Source organism: Streptopelia decaocto, assembly GCF_964273445.1.
Source record: "Streptopelia decaocto genome assembly, chromosome: 2".
Lineage (NCBI taxonomy): Eukaryota > Metazoa > Chordata > Aves > Columbiformes > Columbidae > Streptopelia > Streptopelia decaocto.
The window spans coordinates 108,987,939-109,011,320 of NC_138655.1; the positions used below are offsets into that span (position 1 = coordinate 108,987,939).

Consider the following 23,382-nt stretch of genomic DNA (forward strand, 5'->3'; position numbering starts at 1 on the left):
CCGGCTTGGCTTAGCTCTTCAACAGAAAAGATCTAATGAGCTAACCTTAATTGTTCTGTGTAAAAGTGTTCCCATTTAATACACTAAAAAAGCAGAAAACAGGTGGTTCTAGGGATCTTTGATTTCCAGAGGAATTTATGCGAACAGAGAAAAGAATCGTGTTTTATAGCCATGTTGGTTTATGCTGTGGAAATGCAGGAAAACAAACACGGGCCTCAAAAACACACCTGAAGGAAAGCTTTTATTGCCCTCTACATCATTACAGATACAGTGAGTGTAAATGCTGCAGGCGCTTATCTGCAAACTTGTTGCTGTGCTTTGTCCCAAAGTGAGCAAACGCTTTACCCCGATATATCTACTTCTGATTTTTCCACAGAAACGAAGATGTACAGTTCAAAGTCCAACACCTGAGAATTTTTCCTCTATTTTGAAAACACTTCATCTATCAAAGCTTCATATATAAGCTTTTGCTCAACTTAAAAGGTATCTCTAAACAAGATGATGTTTGTGATCATTACAATAGTTTTCTTCCTTTAAAAATACAATGTGCAGGTTTTCAGTATGTGTCACAGGGCTGGTGCAAAGCCTGCTGGATTTCTTCCATTTCTGTGCTTGTGCACCTTAGAATTACTTTTATGCTTGTCTAACTTCTTCATCCAAAAATATTCTGTTAACTTTTAAAAATTGTGTTTAATTGACTTAAAACACACTTCAAAATATTTAAGTCCTGATTTGGTGGATACATGAGAGTTGCAATAAATCATCAGAAGTAAAAATTAACAAATACCTGTGAATTTACAGCACAGGAATGTTCCTAATTAATCCTTAAGTGCAATAAGAAAATGCATCTGTTCTTTATATGTCAAAAGCCCTGTTACAACTCTAAATCTCTGTGTGCATATCTACTATTAACATGAGTGCCTTCTTCATTTTGCAGTCACAAAAACATAGAATACCAGGTTGGAAGGCACCACAAGGATCATCATGTCCAGCCTTTCTTGGCAAAAACATGGTCTAGACAAGATGGCACAGCACCCTGTCCAGCAATATGGACTTTGGATTAAAATGCAAGGTGTGTAACCTAACTGCTATTGCCCACCTCAGTTCATTATTCAGAAAAATTAGGAAAACCAGACTGATACAAAAACACTAGCAGTGAAGCAAAACAAGCCCTATGCATTAATGCCAGAAAATTATTTGGGGATTTTTTTGTTGTTGTTACATCTAACACTGAGAGCAGGGGAGTCTATATGGATAAGCACATAGCAAAGCCAATTGAAGATGAATTTGTAAGACTTTCCTAAATCAGCATTTATGCTTTCTTTCCTTGGTGCTTGGTTGAAGCCCACATTCTGTAGATGAAGAAGAGTACGATGAGATAGTACATGGAGCTCTTCAGAAGAAGGACAATGTACACTAAATATGCTGTCCTGTGCATTAAGTGATCTGTAAGAAATGTAAAACAGAAGTCTTGTTTAGTGTCAATGTTGTACAACCTCTTAAAAGACAGGTAGGACTATGTAGTCTGTTTACTGCTGCAATTACATTGATTCCAGTGGACAGTGTATAAACACATACAAAGTACCACTGTCGTTTGAGAGGGTTTGCACTTCCAAAAAGTTCTAGATCAAGAGGGTTTCTTAGCACTAGACTGCCTCTCAATTCTGCTGGGCTATTATTCTCTGTAAAGGCAAGAACACAATTCTAGTGCTTCCAGCACTGATTACTTGTAGCACCAGGTTTGCTTAATTCCTTTGTGTTGGATTTTTTTAACTTAATTACTCATGCTTTTGCCTAAATCCCCATTCAAGCTAAAAGAAAATGACCAAAGTGCTGGGCAATTGCGAGGCTGATGGAGCATCAGCTGCAGTGTCAAACCTTTAACTACTTTGGGTATTTTAAAAAGTGGCACTTAATAAGGGCTAATAATATAGTAGCCTGAACAGCAACTATAGCATCCTAATAAAGCTACCTATTAAAGGTAGGAGAGTCCCTTCTTATAATCCTCAACAGAAGTTAATTCAGAGTAGCACTGAAGCATTTTTGAGTTGCAGACCCCAGACTTTAAAGATTTTCTGTAAACGATTTAGATCATTTTAATGATATTCTGATGTGTTATAGCAATATCTAACTCATGCATAAACATGCATTGCATTCCCACATTTTAATACATTTTTATTACCTCTGTTAAAAACAGTGCCGTTCCCAGGATATGTGCTGCAGTCCTCTTCCTGAGAAGTCTCTGTAGGATCTAATGGAAAGTTTAAATGCCCAAATTAGGATTTTTTTTTTTTTTTTAATCTTAACAAATATTAATTGAGAAATAAGGAAAAAAAGGCAATACAGCAACAGAGAAATGGGAAGTTAAACAACAAAAAAAGATGTTTGAGATCTGTCTGCAGGGATGATGTTTGCAGGTTGGATTCATTTGCAGAGAGAATTTGAAGGGGAAAAATGCTTGCAGGGAAGTGACTGGGTACCAGTTGCTCTAAGTGGGAGGTTTGCCTTTGCCCTTTCAGGAATGTGTCCATTAGGCTGTTCCTTGGCAGAGTCTCTTTTACTTGGAGCTGAAGTCAATTCGACTACCTGATCTTGTCACTGAAGTAACTGGAGTCTGTTTGCCTATATAATGTGCTGTTATTGGAAATACAGAATAATTTACATTGGAAGAGACCTTAATTAGTTTGTTATGCTGTTTCCCCGAAAACAAGACCTAGCATGATTTTTCAGGATTTTTGAGGATGCTCAGAATATAAGCCCTACTCCAAAAATAATACCTAATTACAGTTCATTAAAAAAGTCAGTTTAAATGGTTTTCAGGCAGCTGTATATGTAAAAAAGCCATAAGTTTTGGAGCAAAAATTAATGTAAGACTCTGTCTTATTTTTGAGGAAACAGGGTACTTCATGGTGGCTCAACACTAAATAATAATCTTGAGGAGAATATGATCTAAGGTTTCCCTATTGGGAACTTGCTGTTTTGATGGTGGTTTGTTCTCTAAAATAAACCCTTTTTGTGCTTGAAGCAGCAAATTTGTGTTTGTTCTTTGTTATGGCGTTTGTATGCATTGGTACATGGGCTTAAAGATACCCATATTGCATCCCTACATACATCCTCCATCTAAATAAACTTAAAGCATTTTTGTCAGAATATATTTTGAAGGTTGAAATTTATGGCCATGCTCTCTTACTCATTTGAGTTAGGTTAATTGATAGTAAGTGGGACAGAAGTAGGTACTGAGAAAAGATTAATCTAAACCAATATAGGCGGCTTTTCTTAAAGATATTACCATGATATAAACAATTTACATGGATTATAGTTTTGGTTGTGGGATTTTTTGTTTTTCTTTGTTTGTTTTTTAATTGCATTGTCTTTCAGATTTTTCTTTGCATAATCTGTCTTTCCACAATTAAATGAGATATCTCACTTTTCATGCATGGTGATTACCTCACTGTTGCTGGACTATGAGTAAGTAACATATTTAAACTTCGCTCTACATACCCAGTAATCTTGTTTTTAACTCCTTAGTTGTTTATAGCTGTAACTAATGTCAAGAGGTGTCAGAGGCACTCGCACCTTAAAGCCATGGCTAACAGGTCATCCTGTTCTCAGAAACTTCTGTAGACTGGAAAGTACCTGCCACGGCTCAGTGCAGACCTTCTGGAGCTCTACTAGTTTGCACCTGATGAGGCTGAAGAACTGTTCTTTTTCTCTTACAATGGGACCTTCACTTGGGGAGCATTGGGTTGCTTTTCCTGGGAAAACTTGGGTGGTTTCCCCAGATGTGTATTTTAGCTATTGTTGTTGTGCTAAGGAGCAGATGTTTCCAGGAACAGTAATAGAACGCATTAATTCTGTCATTTCTTGGCTAAGAAAAACTGATGTCTATAATAATACATAGAATTAAATTTTTTAAATGTAGTATATATTATACCTTTTGTCGGCAGTGAACTTTGTTCGCTTTCATGCTCGTATTTGCAGTAGTAGTTCTTGTTTTTGTTCTCCGCTGGTATAGTTAACCAGCTGCTGATTGAGTATTCCTCCTCTTTTGCAGGCTTCCAGGCATCTCCTTTTCCCACATTGTCTGTTATCTCTTTTTCTCCATCAGTCCATGTCACCCGAATAACGTCCGGGTAGAATTTCTCAATAAGGCAAACATACGTTATCAGATTTTCATGTTTCTTCTTCAAGATTTCAGACTTTACTGGAGCAGAGCTTCCTTTGCCTGGATTGGTTATTGAAGGAAAAAAAATAACAAAATAGAGAGTTGGAAGATCAGTAGTGTACAGCTAATAAATGCCCAGCCACAAAATACAAGTTCTGAAGAGCAACAACCTAAATGTCTTATTAACAAATGTTTTAGCTCACTAATTTGTAATGAAATACTTATGATGGGAATAGAAATGTCTGATGTATGAAAGGAATTTTAGGTAATGGGATGGATGAATTACAGGTATTTCCATCCTTGAAGTAAAAAGAAGTTTTAGGCTGAGCTAAATGAACCTGGCATTCAAACACACTTTATATTAAATCTTATTTCATTGCATCCAAACGGCAAGTTTTAGTTTTCAGTCAAACCAGTAACAGCACTATTTAGAATAACCATGAATGAAAAATATTACTTTTAAACTTATTTTTAAATGTTATCTTATAGAGTACTAAAATGAATAGAGACTTTAATGAGTATGGTACATAAAGTCAAACTAAAAAGCAGAAGACAAGATTAAATTCAAATATTCTAAACTCATTCTTGTTTAGGCAATATAGAGTCTTCCAGAGTCTGGATAATGTTTGATCTAGGTTTTGATATTGTGCCATGTACATGAAGAAACATTGTTTAAGTCTTAAATTGTTTCGTGAGCACTAACATCTAGACTGCTTTGTTCATGCTTCGTGTCAAGCAGCACATCTAATAGAGGAAGACTAGAGTGGACTAGATCTCCTCTTTACCACTATAATATTGAGCAGATTAAAAAGTATCTCATAAAAGATTTATTGATAATTTTATATGAAAAATGAATTTAAGTCTCTTTATTTAAAACTCTAGAAAGCTACTCAAAAGTGTTTGAAAAGCTAGTTTTGAGAAATCTTAAGAAAGCGAAATATTGTTGAAGATTATTAATAATCTCCCTTGAAATTGAGTTAGAAAACTTCAGGTAATTATGTGAGAAGCTATATCCCATAGCCTTTTAAGCAGTACTGCTGTCAGAAAGTGTATTTGTTTGCACAAATCTTTGACAATTATTTAATAATAGTAATAGTTTCTGAAAGAACTTTGTTCATTTATTTGATAAGAGGAATTTAATGTTGCTTTATGTTTATGCAAAAACAGCTCCGTGACAATTTTGTTTATAGAACCTTAAAGGTAGGTCACCTACCTTTCAGATGTTTACAGTTTTATGTCCCCAGTATAAGTCCCCACTGCTAATTAATGAATATCTGCTAGATTTAATTAATTTTAAAAACTGACATACATTTTGTGATTTTTTTTTTAAAGGCAGCAAAAATTATTGTTGCCATTTTTTAAGACATTCTATGTATTTGCCAGGTTAAAATCTTGATAAAGACAGGAAAACGGAATCACAAAATGCTCTGGATCATAAAGGTTGGCAATGCTGTTCCTTTAACACTACATTTGTTTAAATGTTTGAATGAACACACCTGAAAAGGAAAAACCTAAATGAAGCTTAAGCAGAAGAACATGCTCTATCTAGATAACATTGTTATTTCCAAATAACATGACTGTCTATAACAGGGTTGTCGTGGGTGATGTGCTTTGTAAAACATACTCAGTATTAACATATGTTAATATATTTTAAATGAAAAGGGAGTCATTTACCACAGGCTAGCTGTAGGTAATCTCTGTTTCATTTGGCTGTCTGGAATAAACCTTATATTATTAGGAAGAGTCAAAATCATCCAGATTTTGTCCATATAGAGAAGACTTTTTGACATTATAAAAGTGGATAGTAGCATTAAGAATCTGCTTTAGTTGTCATGGGCAATTGTTTTTGTCTATGCTTAACTACAATCGAAGACTAGGTACAGTTTTCAAAATTGACTTCTGTTGTGTAGAAGGTGCTGCTTCAGATTTTTTTTAATTTTTTTTTTTTTTTAATTGAGGCCGCAAAGAGATTTTAGGTGTTCATCTCCTTACACTACTCTTTCTCCTTAGATTCCTGTGTGAATCTCTGCCACTGAATTTGAGCACCTAGATGCAGAGCGTTTAAAATGCAGAGTTGGTGCAGGTTTCATGAGTTGTGAGAAAACACATTAATGTAAATACGTGTTTTTGTCAAAAAGCTTCCACCTTTCTTTAAATGATCTGGCTATTCTAGAGCAATCTTGTACATTGCATACCACTTAAAACAACTTAGTGATTTATGTTTAAAAACAAGGATGACTGAAGCATAAGACTGTCTACTTCAAAACAATAACGCTTATATTATGAATTCCCTTCATTTTGGAGATTTGTCATTGAAATGAAGGTATGGACTGAGTTCTGTTTTACCAGTAATAAAACCGCTAACAATTTTATGGTTCTCTAACATTAATTTAGGAGTTATTTTTTTCTTCTTTATGCACCAGTCCTCCCAGGGATGCAAGATTAAACTAATTTATAAAATTATTTATTTGTTCCAGAGTTGTATATGTTCAGGAGACCATGATGTGGCTCCTGTCCCAGTGACAAGGCACTCAGCAAAGCCTCATGACTATTTCTGATGTTTGTTTTAGATGTTCAAAGCTTAGTAAGTTACTCTGACTAATTTCAGTAGGCTAAAATTTAATTGCCTAGTTTGATGTTAGTCTTCTGGATTATCAAATCTAACTAGAGAGGCAAAGAAAGATACTTCCAGCTGCTATTTCATCCAACCCATTTTAGAGACTTCTATGAAGACAGAATAATTTCCACCTCCAGAATTTCCAATATTTTTCCATTTACCATAAAAAGACTGTAGGTGCTTAGACTAAATGAAACACCTAAATCAGATTACAATACTGAGGAAACATTGAATAACTGCAACTGTGTACATACATGGGAGAGTGTAAATGTATGACAGCAGAGAGCTGAGCAAATTAAGTTTTACGTATACACATGTGTATATATGTTTGTGTGTGAATATATATCTCTCTCTATAAACTGAGTGGAAGAAAGGATGAAAACTTGCAGAATTGGCTGTAGATTTTGATGTATTTTCAGAAGGATCTGTAAAGTCATTGAAGTCAACAAGATGATTTACACTGGCTTTTCTGAGTAAATGACCTTATCCTTTCTGAAAATTTTAGTCATGAACTTCCACTCCACTGTCTTTCTTGTTTTAATTACACTTTCACAAATTTTGCTGTTTGTTTTTTTTTTTTTTTTAACGATTTTCTAAGGCAGGTTTTAAGAGGCATGTGGGTCTTTTTAAAATAGTATATAAACAGGTACAAATATTTCTAAAGCTAAAATCTGTCTTTTCTCTCTTGTAATGATGCAGTGAGCCTGCAATATATTGTGCAAACAACATTCTGGAGTTAGGCTCATAATCAATAAGCTATTAATGAATTTGGGTTCAATATACATGTTTTTATAGATGAAATGTCAAAAGTTTTTTTAATGAAATTCCTCTACAGTTTCTTCATAAGTGTCTATAAAGAAGACTGATAAATAAGGTCAATGTGTTCTTAAGCTGAAATTTTAATTCTTATTACTTGGATGATCACACAAAATGGACTAATTTTGTGTGATATTCAAAGCTTCTCAGTTCCCCTTCAAGCCAGGGGGAGCTGAACCAACTCAGCACTCTGGGCTTGTAAACAGCATTCTTGTCCAGGTATTATTACTGATAATAGCCCAGTATAGTCCTGACCTACTGAGCCACCCCAGATACCTTAAACAGCTGTCAACGTTCACTCTAAAGCTTTCCCATTACAAAACTTAAAAAAAAAAAATAAGTCTTTGAAAACACTTACTGGAGACTACGAGTTTTGTGCCAGAACCAAATATCTTTTCGTATGCCCATTGACACATTTCATTACAAAAACTGCTTGGGACATTTTGGCCAGACAAGGACCAGATGTAACAGCCATCATGTGAACAAAAAGAGTCTATTATTTTGGCTACATGGATGTAGAAAATTTGAATTCAATCTCAGCTAATGCTGCTATTCCCAAAGATCCCTCAGTGGTATGTACTTTAATTTCAGTTTCAAGCTAATCTTTCCCATCACTTGTTTAAAAAAATGTCAAAATAAACCAGAAGTGTTGTTGTCTGGGGAATTCATTTAGCTCCCATATTTTTTCTAGATTTTTTTTCTAGAAATATTCCTTTTTTTCCTAGGATGGTGAGTGTTTTTGCTCACATGATTTAAAAATACACGCATACTAGACCACTGTTTAAGTGAACTAATGAAAGGCAGTCCTAAACAGCCACGGATCCTCTCAAGCCTAGCGGAGGGGCATTTACTCATTTTGAGCCTAATCCTCTGCGTGTTAAGGTTACTGTAATCTGCTTAAATGGATGTGGGATCGGGACTGTTCATCCTCAAATCCTGCCGTAGGTACCTACACATCACTCTCGCGGGTAGTCAGTACCAAAAGGCAACATCACACGTGCATCTGTGTGCACTAGAGAAGCACCAACTTCCATCATTCCTGTGCACATCTTTCCCCAGGGAAAGCCATGTGCACTTCACGTGAAATCCTGCTGACACTGAAACCAATGGCAACATTTGTGAAGGCCCAGGATTTCCCCCCACATTTTAATCTTCTAATTGTTTGTTGTTTGCCTGCAGCTAACCAGTTCTGTGGTGCATCCGAGAGAGTTCAATTCCTCTTGCGTGGAATAAATCAGCTTTGTTAGGACAAATCCATGGGGAAATACATTCCCCTTGACCAAAAAGAGAGGTGCTGAGCTTCAGCCATGGTTTAGGGAATCTCTTTGCCCTCACAATGTTTTCTTATGTAGCACCTCTATTCCCCCTGCTCTGAGGCCAAGGGGCAATCTACAGCTGCATATCTGAGTTACCCTGCCCCAGCTGCTCTGGGCAGTAAGCTTTGCACAAGGGAATGACATGATGTAGCCCTGAGTATCCAAAAGAAGTAATATTTCAGCAGTTTATGGTTTATGTGAATCCTGTAGTTTACCCTGACCTCTCTTACACAAGTATTTGCATGCTAAAGAAATGAATTCTGCTACTGCAAATTCCACATCACTTTCCTGCGTTACACTTCAAGATCAGTATTTTAATCTGTGTTATAATTTTAAAATAGCATATCACATTCTCTTTGGTCTAGATTTTGGATTGTCAGAATAAGGCATATTTTCTTAGATACTAAAAAACTTACCAGAAACAATAAGCTTTGTGCCAGTTCCAAAGATTTTGTAAACGTCACTGTACGTGAGTGCTTTGCAAAAACCCACCTAGTCTCAGTGGTTTTAAAATCTCTTTTTGTGTCCCAGTCTAGCCCTATTTTCTTATTAGAAATACACCTGCTTCTTTTGACACTCTGATTTCTGTAGTTAGAACTTTCCTTACTAAACAGTGTATGGAAGAACCTGTGCTCATTCAACAGGTTTCACTTACATTAGTCTTTCAGGTTTAAATAACTAAGCCTGCATGTACACAAAACTAAAGATTTAGAACACTGACAAAATGGAGGGTGCAGCTCTAATTTAACACTGGCCATGCAAAATCATGGAAACATTTAACAGATCCTGCACACATGAGATTTTTAATTTTCTAGGCTGAGACTCCTTCAGCCTCCCCTGATGTTTCTATGGATAAAGTGAGGAACAGTAAAGGTTGTCACCTTGACAACATGGGAAATAATGCATTTATATGTATGTGCATGTACATCTGTGTATGAATATATAGCCTAAACCAAGAACCTATGTGATTACCAATTCAAGCTCATCTTTTTGGGCCATGGCGTTAGGATAACAAAGACCATTATGGAACAGGGGAATGTTCACACTGAAACCCGTTTGTCAATATTGCCTTAAAAGAATTGGATACTGAATTTATCTTAATGCCCACTAAGTCATTAGTATTTTAAAGCTGTTAGCAGATGTTGTTCCTATTAATATTAGTAATGGTAAGAAGCTTTCATTCCACAGATTTCTTTTGAATGGCCACATATTCTCTCATTTATGTCTTACAGCTTCATCCTTCTGCCCTAAGACTCACTTGAACTTTCACACCTACTGTGTTTTGATTCAGGGCTTCATGCTTTTCCCCATTGAAAAAAAACCAAACTAACATAAACTAATGCATATGTTAATCTTCATAATTTTTATTTAAAAGGGCAGAAAGCCAGTTTAATCCAACTTCAGGAGAAGTATACATAAATTTAAATATAATCTATCCTTAGGCAACATATATCTTATGATATGTAATTACAAAAAATAATAGTAGTTTTTGTACTCTGAACTTTAGTGTGTTTGATGACAACAGGGTAGTTACTTCAGTAATATCTAGGAGAGATCATCTAAAGAAATCAAATATTGCTGCCATCATTTCTGCTTTGAAATTATTTCCTAGAAATGTTAGTAGATTGTTCTTTTTATCACTTCAAAATAATTTAGCAATATGCTTGTGAGTTGTCAGGGAGACTCAGCTGCAGCTGTAGCAGAAGAGATGGCAGAGGGACACCAGCCCCATGCTGGCTGAACAAGCCACACTCCTCCTGTGCTGAAGGAAAAAAACCTGGACTTGGAGAGGCTGGTTCTGTCCTTGGTTCAGTCTTGGCTTCCCTGTTACAACCTTGTGAGTGACTAAATTGCCTGGAAAGATACTTACAGAAGAATCCTGTATTGCCAGTTTATGTTGGATTAATATTTCTGTTCTGTGATGAGCTTCTAAAAACTCACCTATTCCACTAAATGCAAGTGCCAAACCAGTCTCTCAAGTCCCAGCCCTTCTGTTACCTGCGTTATTGTAAGTCTTGAGCAACTTTCTTTTGTTCCGAAGTAATTAAAAGAGAACAACAAGAGCAAAACCAAGTTAATTACAAGTTCATGAGAGTTTGGCTCTTTATATATCTGACTCCTTCAGTATAGATCTGGAAAAAGATTCTGCTCACATTCAAACTTGTATGATTCAGTTGAATTAATGTCACTTATCCCAAGTCCTGGTTTTCTCCATTTCTTTTCATTAGGAGTAACTTACTGAGCTAATGTTAGATAGTCACCTCTGAAAAGATGAGCTCTGATGAAATGCCTAATCTTAAGAAAGAAGTAAGTACAGTCCTTTTATTCTATTAATTGGTCAGAAGCCTTGGCCCACATAAAATCCTACAGAAGCAGAATGATGATTGAAAATCATTGATTTTAATCTATAGATACTAAAAGCATGGCAACTGCCTGATTATCAAGGGTAAGGATTTTCACTAAAAAGAACACACTTATCCTGACACATGTATTTCTGTAGAATTCTAGTTATGATTTACTTAGTCTTTCTGACATAAATAATTTTTTAAAAAATCTTTGCTTGACAGAGGTTTATATATTTAACCAGGCTTAAAGCATTTGGTAGCTATAGCTCCTCTGCCTTTTGTTGGTGTAGGTGTTTACTCCAGGAGTATGGCATTTAAAGCACATTTAATGGGGAAAAAAGGTTTTTGTCATCCACTTTCCATTAAAGCAAATGACTCTGCAGGAAAGGCAAAAAAGCGGATTGCTTCTTTATATGTGTGTTGTTAAGCAATAAGAGGAGCATTTGGAGGTACTATTAATAGTTTATTTCTACTGCCGAAGCGCTGTGTACATGACAAAAATAATTAGGGACAAGTTATTTCACATTTGCTAGCTTAATTAAAAAAGGATTTGGGAAATGGCTGTTGCATATTGCTGTGTATCTGTATTGAGAAGAGGTTTTCTTTATGCCTAATTCACAGCTGCTTGATTCCGTGCTTATTCCATCAGTACACATGGAGGAAAGAGCAAGGGCTCTGGAAAACATTACAGGCTGTTTTCCACCACATTTTCCAGGTGGAGTATTATCAAAAGTAACTCCTTTCAGGGAGAAAAAAAAAAAAGTAAGCTCTTTTTCAGAAATTTTTCTGATCCCAAACCACCGAATTACAAGTACAAGGCTCACTGTAGGAATGTCAAGCTGGGGAGGGGAATTCTGCACAAGGATGGTGCCCATTGAGGCTCTGAGCGGGCTGAGTGCCCCCTGGGACAGTGTAACACTCATCCATAGGACAGCCCCAAGTTTATATAGCTTTTTGCATGGAAAAGAGCATGTAACTTACCTGACACTATGAGTTTTGTACCGGAGCCAAATATCTTGTTGTAATAGCCAGTCACAGTGAATAAAGTCTTTGCAATAACAGTGCAGCTCTGTTATCTTTATATAGGTAAACAGTATTCTTTAAACAAAATCAGATTTGCTATAGAATCAATTTTTAGGCCCTAGAAAAGTAAAAAAGGAGCAGTTGTCTACATAAAATTGTGTTAAATGGGCAGGATTCATCTAAACTAATTTTAGTCTTCTGGAAGCTTAGACGGATGGTGCAGACTGAGCACCTTGGCTCTGACTCTGCTTTCTGGAAAGAGGCAGCACCAGCAGAAAAATCTGTTTAATCAGATATTGGCCAAGTAATTTGCTCCTTATACACCCCATAAACCCAGACCTATAATTAGTGAACGTTATGCGGAGATCTGAGCAGCACAAAACCTTCAACCAATATTTTTGTTGTCAGGAACATGAAGCAAAACCCTCATGGATTGGGACTGAACCTCCCACTAATCACATATGTTATTTTCAGATGGTCAAAATTAGGTAACCTGCTTTTATCTCAAGATTTTAATTGAGCCAAATCACAGGCAAGTATCAAAGCACTTGAAGTTTACTCGAAGCAAAATAATTTTGACAAGTATGTCAAAGCATTTTGAGTTTGGCATTTTTCCTTAATAATAATAACGACTGGTAATAAGCAGTTTCTGCAAAAGCTAGGAAGAGGGAATAGCCTTTCAACTATGCATATCTTCAGAAGCTCTGGGCATATCTCAGAAAACCCCTTTGATTTGGTATAGTCAGACATAGTCTTGAAGGAAGATATTTTGCTTTTCAAAGAATTCGAGTAACCCAAAGGTTTGACACTTTTCTTTCAGAATGAGTTAGAAATATCACAAAGGTTGAATATGCACATTTAAAGACAAAACCATCTTTCAGTTCTCTGAATGTTATCTTTGCCATATTTAAATTAATCTTTAAAAATAAAGTAATAATGAGGTTAGTTATACATCAGTGCTGCAATAACATATGGAAGTGCTGTTTAGGAGGAAAATTCTTTGAAGCATTCAGTAGGTTTAAAACTAATGGGAGATAAAACAGCGAAGCACTTCGTGTAGTCAGTATCTAACTGTATTGAAGATAGTTCAGAGTAGTTAAGTTTTACATTTCGTACTTACTTGAAACAATAAGCTTAGTTCCACTTCCAAATATTTTGATATCAGCATTTCACAGTATTACAATGCTTAGCAATATCTCCTTCACTGCACTTTTCTTGCACAAGCTACAGAAAAGGTCTCTCTGATTTAGAGGCTGGTGATAGTCTGGTTCCATTGTAATAGCTGAATTTTAAACATTGACTAAGGTGCCGTTTTTAGAAATACTTTGAGCAGTGAGTAAAAGTTCAGGATTTTGAACAGAACTTTCTGAGAAGAAAACAGTGCTGTGCTTATTTTAGAACTACATTCTAATATTTTTTAGGTCTAGGATTTTTCTAACAGAGATCTGCTGCCTCTAATCTGGTAAGTTTCTCTGAAATAAGCTCTTTTTGCTGTTTTAAGAAGAAAAGTGGTTACATTATGATTCACAAAGGAAATTAAGAAAGTTTACTAGCTATTTGTTGACTTAAATACACAGGTAAACAATATTTTCTTCTTAAGTGTCCTATCTTGTGAATTACTTATTGTGTGAAAGTACCTTAACTGAAGTTTCATCAAACTCATATTTTGAAGCCCATATTTTAATGCAAAGTCTGTATTCTAAACAAAAACTACTGAGGCCCATAACTAAGTTCATGCCTTTGGTAAGTGGCTGTGTCATGATCTTTTTGGCAAAAGCAGTTGAGTCTACACAGACACAGTTTCATTGCAAATTGCAGCAGAGAACATTTTTGGTCTGAGACATGGACAACATTTTAAATTTTTCTGGAACTCTCCTCTGCTTTTTATGATTTGACTTATAGCCAGCTTGGTAAGTTCATGTGTTTTCTGAGCAACTTACTGTAGGTATTGCTATCTGCTTTATACTAAAACCAGCATTAATCCCAGTGATTGCATAGCTCCACCACAATTAAGAATAATACCAATGAAAAAGCAAACTATTTGCTTTCAGTAGGGCCAGGAACTAGAAATCTATTACATTCAAGGCAATATTCCTTCCCACTCAACTAAGACTGAATCATCTCTATCAATAAGAAACTTTTTGTGTTTCTTACCTTTCTGAGACTCAGCTTTCAAGAAGTTCACTTTTCTTTCACAGAACAGGAATGAATGCATCCCAATATTTAAATTTTTACCTCTCCTTGTTTTTCCATTCCCACATCCTAGTAATTGATCTAGAGGCTATCTCTGTATTCACAAGGTCGATATATTTATTGCACATCAATCCACCCAACTGGGGCACCACACACAGTTCAAAGATTAAAGAACATTTATCTGGCAGAAATTAGTTTTCCTATAGTCTTTCATACTTAATTATCTGAGAACCTGAATGACTTTGTGAAAATTAGATCAATAATAGTAGTACTTACTAGAGACAATTAGCTTAGTTCCTCCACCGAAGTATTTGATCCAGGCTCTCCACACCATGTTTTGACTTTGCAAAAAGCTAGTGTGTTCTCTTGCTATGCCATTACCGAAGAAAATCCAATTTTATTGCCAGTTAGCACTGGGAGACTGAGTGAAGGCCTGGCCCTTGGCTCCTTGGAGGATGTCAGGAATTTCAGACTCACACCTGGTTGTTCAGCTGATATCTAATGTTCTTCAGAGCAAATCTCTTCCCGAAATTGTTGCAGATTCGCTAGGTAATGCCTCCACTTAACGGCTAAGAATTAGGAGAAGGATTCTCTTCAATTTTAAACACACAAACAAGTGCACAGGGTTGTGCATGTTAAAAATCACATACCTTCAGGCGATGATCTTGCTCTTTCCCAAAGAGGTACACCCGTCTCGCCTGCAATTAAGTGACATCAAGTACTACTGACATGGAGTTCATTTTCAGTTGTCTTAACACAATTCAGCAGAGGGGAAGAAGGAACCATAAGCCAGCATCATAAGCATTGCAAATGTGTCTGTGTGCTGCAGGTTGCATTTTCTGCCCCCAGTATGTGGTTATTGTCAGCCCACCTCCTGGAATCACTCCAGGCTCTCCAACAGCAGCTCGCTGGCAGCTTTTTGTACAGTAGCTGCTGGGAGAAGGAGGACTTTCCTTTGCACACGGATTTCTTATAAAACAGCACAAGATAACATCAGAGGAGTTACCACTGCTGTCAATCAAACAGCCTACATGGTTAGTTTGCCTTTTAAAAGAAACTGAATTTGAGTGCTTCTGGGATCTCATGTGGCGTATCAACTGAAAAAAAAAAAGTTAAGAAATTACAGTTTTGGCCAGAGGGAGGAACCAGGCTGAGGGTAAGAGTTCTTCAGCTGAGGTAGGTGTAACAAAAGCAACCATCTACTCTGAAGGCTCCTGCGCAATAACACTGTAATCGCAAAACAGAGCAATGGCAGGAGTGGTGTAGACAGAGAATGATGCTGACTGCTGCTTTCCCTGCCATGTCCTTGGACACACAGCAAAGGAGACCACCACCGTCTTACCTGCCACTGCTGGGACTGTTGGATTAAGGTCACGACAGTGTGTAGCTGAGAATTCCCCTTTAGAATGTAGTTATAAAATAAGCAACAAAGTGAAACACTGCGTATTGCAGACAGCTTGTCTCCTCTATGATCTGGGCTTGCTAGTATGAGGAAACCAAAACTGATGTATATCCATTTGGAGACCAAATACATATTTGAAATTGTTGTGTCACTTGTTCGTCCAATCAGACTAATATTCTTCAGTGAGTTAAACTTCAATGATCCAAACCAGGAGAGTATCAGGGCACCACAGGAAAGGAAAATGTTAAGGAGAGGCTTGACGGTAGAGAAAAATCTCTGTGGATTCATTTCTCAGGCATGAGGGTCAGCATGCACCTTCAGGCAGTAGCTAGGAAGGAAAGGGAAAAGGAAAAGGAAAGGAGGAGGAAAGTGAAAGAGACTTCTCCTCTGCACGAAGCTTTGCTCTGTGAACAGACCATGGATGGCTGTTGTGAAGCTCAGAAAGTGCTGGTCCCCTGTGAGACATCCAGAGTGTGCTAGAAGTAATAAAACCACTGGAGATGGATCTCTTAATGGTCCACATGAATTTTACTATCATAAAATGGGCATAGTGATGCCACATGCTCTGACAAGTCTAAGGTCTGCTTCAGGAATCTTTCTGACACCACAACCAGACCCCAAGGGAAGGGTCTCTGAGAAAGACAGCAATGCTGACTGCACATGGAAGACAGAAAACAACAACAACAAAAAGTTAGTCACAGAACTTCAGAAAACTGCCATGCAATCCTATGAGTAAAGACAGCATGTGAGATTACAGGCTTCTGGCTGAGAATACCAACAGGATTCAGTGAAATCAATGAGCACTTCCATGCTTAATTTATTTTGTCTTTAATACTTTCAAGACCTGAGGATACTGGTGTATATTGTTTATTTGCAGCCAGCCTGATCCTCTTTCTGAAGTCCTGTAGCTCCTTACGTGTGATGGTCTGGCATTTCAGGTAACCGATTACACCCTTCATCAAAAAAGAAAAGCTGATAAGCAAGCACATACTTGGCTAAAGGCAGAAGCAAAAATTATTCCTTTAAGGGTCTTCCGTGAAATTCTTGCTGTGCCCTGGGCCATATACTAACTCAGGACAAACTTGAAATAAGACCATCAAACTTGATAGTTTCAGCAAATCTCCTTCCTTCAAAAAAACCCCTCTTTTTATATATATATATATATATATATATATATATTTTTTTTTTTTTTTGCCTTTACATGAAATGAAAGAAAAGGATGGTTATAAGCAGCACATCAGCAGCTGTGGTAGATAAGAGAATGTAAATCTCTGCTTTAAATTGGGGCATGTGGGATTTTCTGGGATCCAGATTAGGTAAACAATATTTCCAGGGACTAACTGTTGCTTACACATAGAGCTATAGTGAGGAACATGGAGAAATTTTTCTTAGATATGCTAGGTGGTGGCAAGCATATTGTTCCCACCACCAAGGTGGTTTCTTCAGCATTTTATCTTTCTTTTACTGCTGCCTTTTGCCTAGGGGAGAACAGTGGCTGGACTAGGAGGTCAGTGTAATGTTTGCTGACCTGAAGGGCCACCAGAATTCTGCCATGGCTGTGCAAACAGCGTGGAAGGAGCAAGTGAGTTTCCAGTATTTATGTGCTAATTCTTATGACAGTGAAGACTTCCTTTCTCCTTAAAATAGCAGACGTATATTTGAACACCAGAGTCCTATTGACAACCCAGAGCTTGAAAAGGACAGATGTGCAGGGTTAGCTGCTCTTTTTGGGTAGCAGAAAGAGGTTTGGCCTTTCTGCAGCTGAAACGAGATGGAGTGAGAAGATCAGGGGAATGGCACATTTACAGCCCTGTGGTTCAGACAGTGAGGGAGGATTTTCTTTTTGCCTTGATGATCTTTGAATATATATCACAGTGAGGATCCCAGTAGGCGCAGTAGTAAGTTGCAGCATCATTTGGAATGACATCTTTTATTGTAAGAACATACCGGTTGTGGCCAGAAACCTTTTCAACCAAGTACCTGTTTGCTTGAAAGCCAGTATCAACAACCATTCTCCCTTCTGAAAAGAACAGTAGCCTCTCTGGGGCTTTGTCTTCCTTCTGTTGATACCAGTGTATGATGCCATCAAAATTCCCCCCTAACGCTTGAATTTCACATGTCATCCTTGCGCTTTTTTTGAACTTAGTAATGGATATAGGGCTCTGTATGGGAATTTCTTGTGCAAATCCACCTAGGAAAGAGAAAAGGAGCAAGGATGTCATTAGCTGGAATTCAGGGATTTGGGAAGAGGCCTGTCAGCACAGGCATGGGTGCCTGTGAAGAAAGGTAAGAAAAGACAGAAGGACTTACAAGACCAAGCAGCTGTGGCCAGAAGCGCTGCCAGCAGCAGCATGTTTGTGTGAAACGCTCTGCTGCTGTTGAGAGTCAGAGGATGATGGAAGGGATGCCTGATGAGGACAATGTTGTGTGGGAGGAGGATGAGACTCTTTAGAGCGGTCCTCAGCGATGGGTCTTCAGTGCACAGACAGATGGGGTGATCTGCAGAAAACTCTCTCCAGAATGGGAAAGGCTAAAATTGGTGAGAGGTTGTAGTCCAGTCTGCTTTTCAGATAAATATGAGAAATTGTGGTAAATCCTAGGGTGGTCCTTGAAAACTCCAGCCAGAGGTGCTGAGAAAGGTTTGCAAGCAACAGCAGCTCCAGGTGTGTATTGTGCGGTGAAGGTTTCAGCCTGAAGATCACCCCGGGTGGGCGGTGAGTACGTGCTGTCACCCAGAAGGGTGGTGAGGAGAGGTGCACAGTGCCCATGGGGGGAGGAGGCGTTCCCCAGTCCCATTGGAGACCTCGTTTTGCTGCTTCAGCTCAGTCTCTCAGCTGTGGCAGCCAAAGTGCCCGCGGTACCCCTGTGCTGGCGCTGCCCTCCAGCAGAGCACTGGAGGCACCAGCCTGCAGCAACCAGGGCAGCTGCACCGCGGGAATGTGACTCCGCTTTGGTTTCAAGCGTGGGAGGAAATGTACGACCACAGGATTTCGTTTTTGAACTGCAGATGAGATGCAAACACTTCTTGGAAAGGAAGACTGGAAAACAAGAGCAAGCTTGGGGAGAGCTGCAGTCTGCAGCCATCGCAGAGGGACATCTCCGTGAGTGGGGCTGGTGCTGTGAAGTGCTGCCCCGTGCCTGGGCTGCAGCTCACTGGGCAGGAGGGAGAGGAGCTGCTTCAGCCTCCCTCCTGCTGGCAGTTGGCCACATGCAGCAAGCATGTGTTGCTGACCAGCCTGGAGAAGTGTCAGATGGCACAGGGCTCCAGGCAGATGCAGGCAAGAAGAGACACCCGCTTCAGTGTGGAGGAAGTGAAAATAATTGTTCCTCTCCCAGTAAATAACCATGGGAAACTCCGTTATTTTTCTCTCATGCCACCTTGAGGGTGATGAGAAAGAAAACGTCTTAAGGACCAGAAGACACATCAAAGTGACTAGGCGGTGAGTGACAACAAAGTGACGAGGAAGAGAGAAATATGAGGCAGACTTTGAGGTAAAGGGAGAGAGGTGCAAGGAAAAGGTCACTCATCCCAGGAGCATCCCATGACAGTCTCTTGCATGAGCACCTAGGGTTAATCAGAGTGAAAACTGTGTTGGCAGCTGTATCTTCAGGAGCTGAAATCTAGTCCCTGTTGTCAAAAACTAACAGGGCATGTATGAAATGGTAGCAGCACATTGCTGTTCTTCTGATCACACAGCAGATATCTGTCAGGCACCTGATCCCAGATGAAGCATAGAGCAATACAGTAGTCTCACACAATTAAATGTCTGAATTACAGACACTGTCTGGGTTTTGTATGGTAGCTTTCTAATGCAGTCTCCCAGTAGGAATAATTACAGATCAAACTTGATGGTGTCTATGCCTAGGGGACACATGCAGTGGCCAAGGATTTCTTCAGCAGTATCCCTTTCCAGCTTCAAATAATCACCAAATAGACTTGATACTGAAGAAATGGCCAACATGCACTTTCCAGAGAGCTTCAATATCTATAGTTATCTAAATAGATTCCCCTTTGTAAATCCATGCTTACTAATCCTCATCAGTTTCTTCAGTAGGAGATTAAGTACTGAAGCTCAGATGGAGGGTGGAATGCACTGAGGAGAGGAAATTATACTCTTGGGTTGCTTGAAAAATACCAGTGGACATGGGGTTGTGATACCATTGCCAGAAACGTGCCAATACAAAGTGTGGGAAAAGTACCTTCTAGAAGTGCAACTTTAACTTCAAAACAACTGTTTATAATGTCATTGTGTGTCACAAGGAATGCAGAGCTGCTAGCTCTTCAAACAGCAGTTGCTTGGTTTCCTGTCTAAATGGCAAAATAGTCAGAAGTAAAAGGCTTCTTGTGACTGGAAAATGTTTGCATCTTTCTGAGAGGGGTAAAAAAAAAAAATATTATGTGAGTTTATTTTAAAAAACTACAAAAAGCTGCCAGATCAACAGCAGGGCTATACTGGCTCATGACTTAATCATCAGTGATCTTGGAGATATCCACGTTAGAAGTATGTAAACAGCATGAAAGGAACCGGTGACTTCCCAGTATTTATGTGCTAATTCTTAAGGTAGCGAAGATTTCATTTGTCCTTAAAGTAGGGTTAGCTGCTCTTTTTGAGCATCAGAAGGAGGTTTGGCCTTTCTGAAAGTGCAACCAGATGGAGTGAGAAGCTCAGGGCAGTGGCAGAGTTACAGCCCTGTGGTTCAGATGTTGAGGGAAGGTATGTTTGGTTGGTTGGGTTTTCTTTTTGCCTTGACAACCTTTGAATATATATCACAGTGAGTATCCCAGTAGGCACAGTAGTAAGTAGCAGCATCATCTGGAACAACATCTTTTATTGTAAGAAGATACCGGTTGTGGCCAGAAACCTTTTCAACCAAGTACCTGTTTGCTTGAAAGCCAGTATCAACCGTAGCTTTCCCTGCTGAAAAGAACAGTAGCCTCTCTGGGGCTTTGCCTTCTTTCTGTTGATACCAGTGTATGACGCCGCCATCAAAATTTCCCCCGAACGATTGAATTTCACATGTCATCCGTGCACTTTTTTTGAACTTAGTAACAGATATAGGGCTCTGTATGGGAATTTCTTGTGCAAATCCACCTAGGAAAGAGAAAAGGAGCAATGACGTCATTAGCTGGAATTCAGGGATTTGGGAAGAGGCCTGTGAGCACAGGCATGGGTGCCTATGAAGGAAGGTAAGAAAAGACAGAAGGACTTACAAGACCAAGCAGCTGTGGCCAGAAGCGCTGCCAGCAGCAGCATGTTGGCGTGAAACGCTCTGCTGCTGTTGAGAGTCAGAGGATGATGGAAGGGACGCCTGATGAGGACAATGTTGTGTGGGAGGAGGATGAGACTCTTTAGAGCGGTCCTCTGCGATGAGTCTTCAGTGCACAGACAGATGGGGTGATCTGCAGAAAACTCTCTCCAGAATGGGAAAGGCTAAAATTGGTGAGAGATTGTAGTCCAGTCTGTTTTTCAGATAAATATGAGTCACCCTGGTAAATGCCAGGGTTGTCCTTGAAACCTCCAGCCAGAGGCACTGAGAAAGGTTTGCAAGCGACCGCAGCTCCAGGTGTGTATTGTGCAGTGAAGGTTTCAGCCTAGAGATCACCCCGGATGTTCTGTGTCTACGTGCTGTCACCCGGAGGGGAGAGGAGAGGTGCACAGTGCCCATGGGGGGAGGAGGCGTTCCCCAGTCCCATTGGAGACCTCGTTTTGCTGCTTCAGCTCAGTCACTCAGCTGTGGCAGCCAAAGTGCCCGCGGTACCCCTGTGCTGGTGCTGCCCTCCAGCAGAGCACTGGAGGCACCAGCCTGCAGCAACCAGGGCAGCTGCACCGCGGGAATGTGATTCCACTTTGGTTTCAAGGGTCGGGGGAAATGTACGACCACAGGATTTCGGTTTTGAACTGTAGATGAGATGCAAACACTTCTTGGAAAGGAAGATTGGAAAACAAGAGCGAGCTTGGGGAGAGAGAGCTGCTGTCTGCAGCCACCACAGAGGGGCATTGTTGTTGGCTGCTCCGTCTTCTGTGTTAGGAAGCTGTTGTCACCTCAGTCCAGAAACCTCCTAGACTGGTTGTGTGGAGTCTTCACATCCCAGGACATGAGGAAAGAAGGCAAGCTGACTGCAGGTAGCGTCTGAGGTCACATGTACTACAAACTGTCTTTCAAGTAGTTAAAGGGGTTAGAAACATCTAGAGCAAGCCGTTAGGTATTCAAAGCTTTCCAAAATCCCACAAAAACAATGTTTGGAGGCAGTGAAACTGAAAAGCTACCACTATGGAGGTATGGGTGCTATTCTTTGAAGGTGCAGACATATTAGAGGAAATCTCACAGGGTATTGAGCGTGTGCGCTCTGTCCTACCTCAGGAACTTGGAGGCATAAAACTCTCTCAGTTTTCTGACTTAGCTGTCAGGCAAATGTTAGCTTTCCAAAATGGTAAAACCAGGCTTTGTTGGTAGAATCTGATGTGTAGAACTCAGCACTCTTATCCTGAAGGCCCTGAGAGTCCCTGCTTGCCAGGGGCATAGCCCATGCCTGAGGATTTCAGGTCTGGCCTGGCCACATCAGGCAAGAACCTATGACAATAACGTTAGGTTTTCTGGGCAGTTTTAAGGATTTGTGGTTCATGAAATGCAAAGGAAATAAAAGGAAAATATGAAGGAGGATGTTCAAGATCATCTCGTGTTCTCCCCTTCTTTAATACTAATGTCTTTTTTTTTCCAAGAGAAAACAGTGAGGGGATGGAGATACTCTTGTCTGCTTGCTCCAAGGATTCCCATGGAGAAATTTACAGCTAACATTCATTCACACACACAGACAGGCTGTGTTCACTGTCAGGTGAGTGCTCTCAGTACAATCTAGTTTTCACCGCAAGAGCAATGTTCAATATATTTTCCCTAAAGTGACTGGGACTCTCAAATTTCTGGGTGTTACAGACACGTGTGAGTCCTGAAATGATTATTGACATCGAATATTGGGCAGATGTCAAGATAAATTGTTGGTTTTCTTAACCTGTTGCAGGAAATCATGAAAGAGGGCTGGAACAGGGAAGTATCTGCATTTTGGCAGTGATCAAAGTGCAAAGAGCCTTTTAGTACAGCTTATCTTTCTCCATCTAACACTGTGATGCCCTGATAAAACCAGTACGCACAGTAGTAAGTGCCAGTATCTCTCGGGGTTAAAGAATGGATTGTAAGACTATAGAGAGGCTCAGAAGGATTTTTGCCACCTTGAAATCTCCTTGAATCTCCACTGTTTGCAACAGCACGTTGCTGTCCTGACATGTACGGTATCCTCTTTGGTGGCTCTCCAGGAAGCTGCACGTACCAGTGCACGGCTCCTTCATCTCTCATTCGGCACGTCATGCTGGTGGAGCTGCCGGGCACCTGCCTCTGGATCTCTGGGGTTTGCACCGGTACTTGGTTTGCCTGGGCATCTCCACCTGGAAGGAGAAGCAGAGAAATTGTGAGAAGGGGAGGAAACCACTGTTATTAGGAGCCAGGACTGT

General features: G+C 39.4%; 1 protein-coding gene and 1 long non-coding RNA gene across 3 annotated transcripts in view; one reads left to right on the plus strand and one right to left on the minus strand.

The window, feature by feature from the left end:
* Nucleotides 1-222: 222 nt before the first annotated feature.
* On the minus strand, nt 223-21,378 carry TARP (TCR gamma alternate reading frame protein). Of its 2 annotated transcripts, none has more exons than XM_082044838.1 (6): nt 21,090-21,378; nt 20,650-20,970; nt 14,752-14,796; nt 3,935-4,225; nt 2,183-2,251; nt 223-1,446 (listed from the first exon to the last, which is right to left on the minus strand). In XM_082044838.1, the coding sequence occupies exons 1-6, from the start codon at nt 21,130-21,132 to the stop codon at nt 1,313-1,315; spliced, it is 903 nt and encodes a 300-aa protein (XP_081900964.1). In that variant the 5' UTR covers nt 21,133-21,378; the 3' UTR covers nt 223-1,312. The 2 variants fall into 2 exon arrangements, with proteins under 2 accessions (XP_081900964.1, XP_081900965.1); XM_082044839.1 differs by lacking the exons at nt 20,650-20,970; nt 21,090-21,378 and adding exons at nt 17,751-18,068; nt 18,188-18,542.
* A 530-nt stretch (nt 21,379-21,908) lies between these two features.
* Nucleotides 21,909-23,382, plus strand: part of LOC309436002 — a 33,045-nt gene continuing 31,571 nt past the window's right edge. Inside the window, exon 1 of the long non-coding RNA XR_014183262.1 lies at nt 21,909-22,021. This is a non-coding gene — a long non-coding RNA (uncharacterized lncRNA). The remainder of the gene's footprint in view (nt 22,022-23,382) is intronic.

What these genes read in the sequence shown, in the direction of transcription:
- TARP (XM_082044838.1), bottom strand. Translation starts at nt 21,132, where the DNA reads ATGCTGCTGCTGGCAGCGCTTCTGGCCACAGCTGCTTGGTCTT. An exon ending in AACTAAGCTAATTGTCTCTA is followed by an intron (nt 4,226 to 14,751) that starts GTAAGTACTACT and finishes TAACCAATCCAG; the next exon opens with GCAAAGGAAGCTCTGCTCCA. An exon ending in AAGTTCACTGCCGACAAAAG is followed by an intron (nt 2,252 to 3,934) that starts GTATAATATATA and finishes ACTTTCCATTAG; the next exon opens with ATCCTACAGAGACTTCTCAG.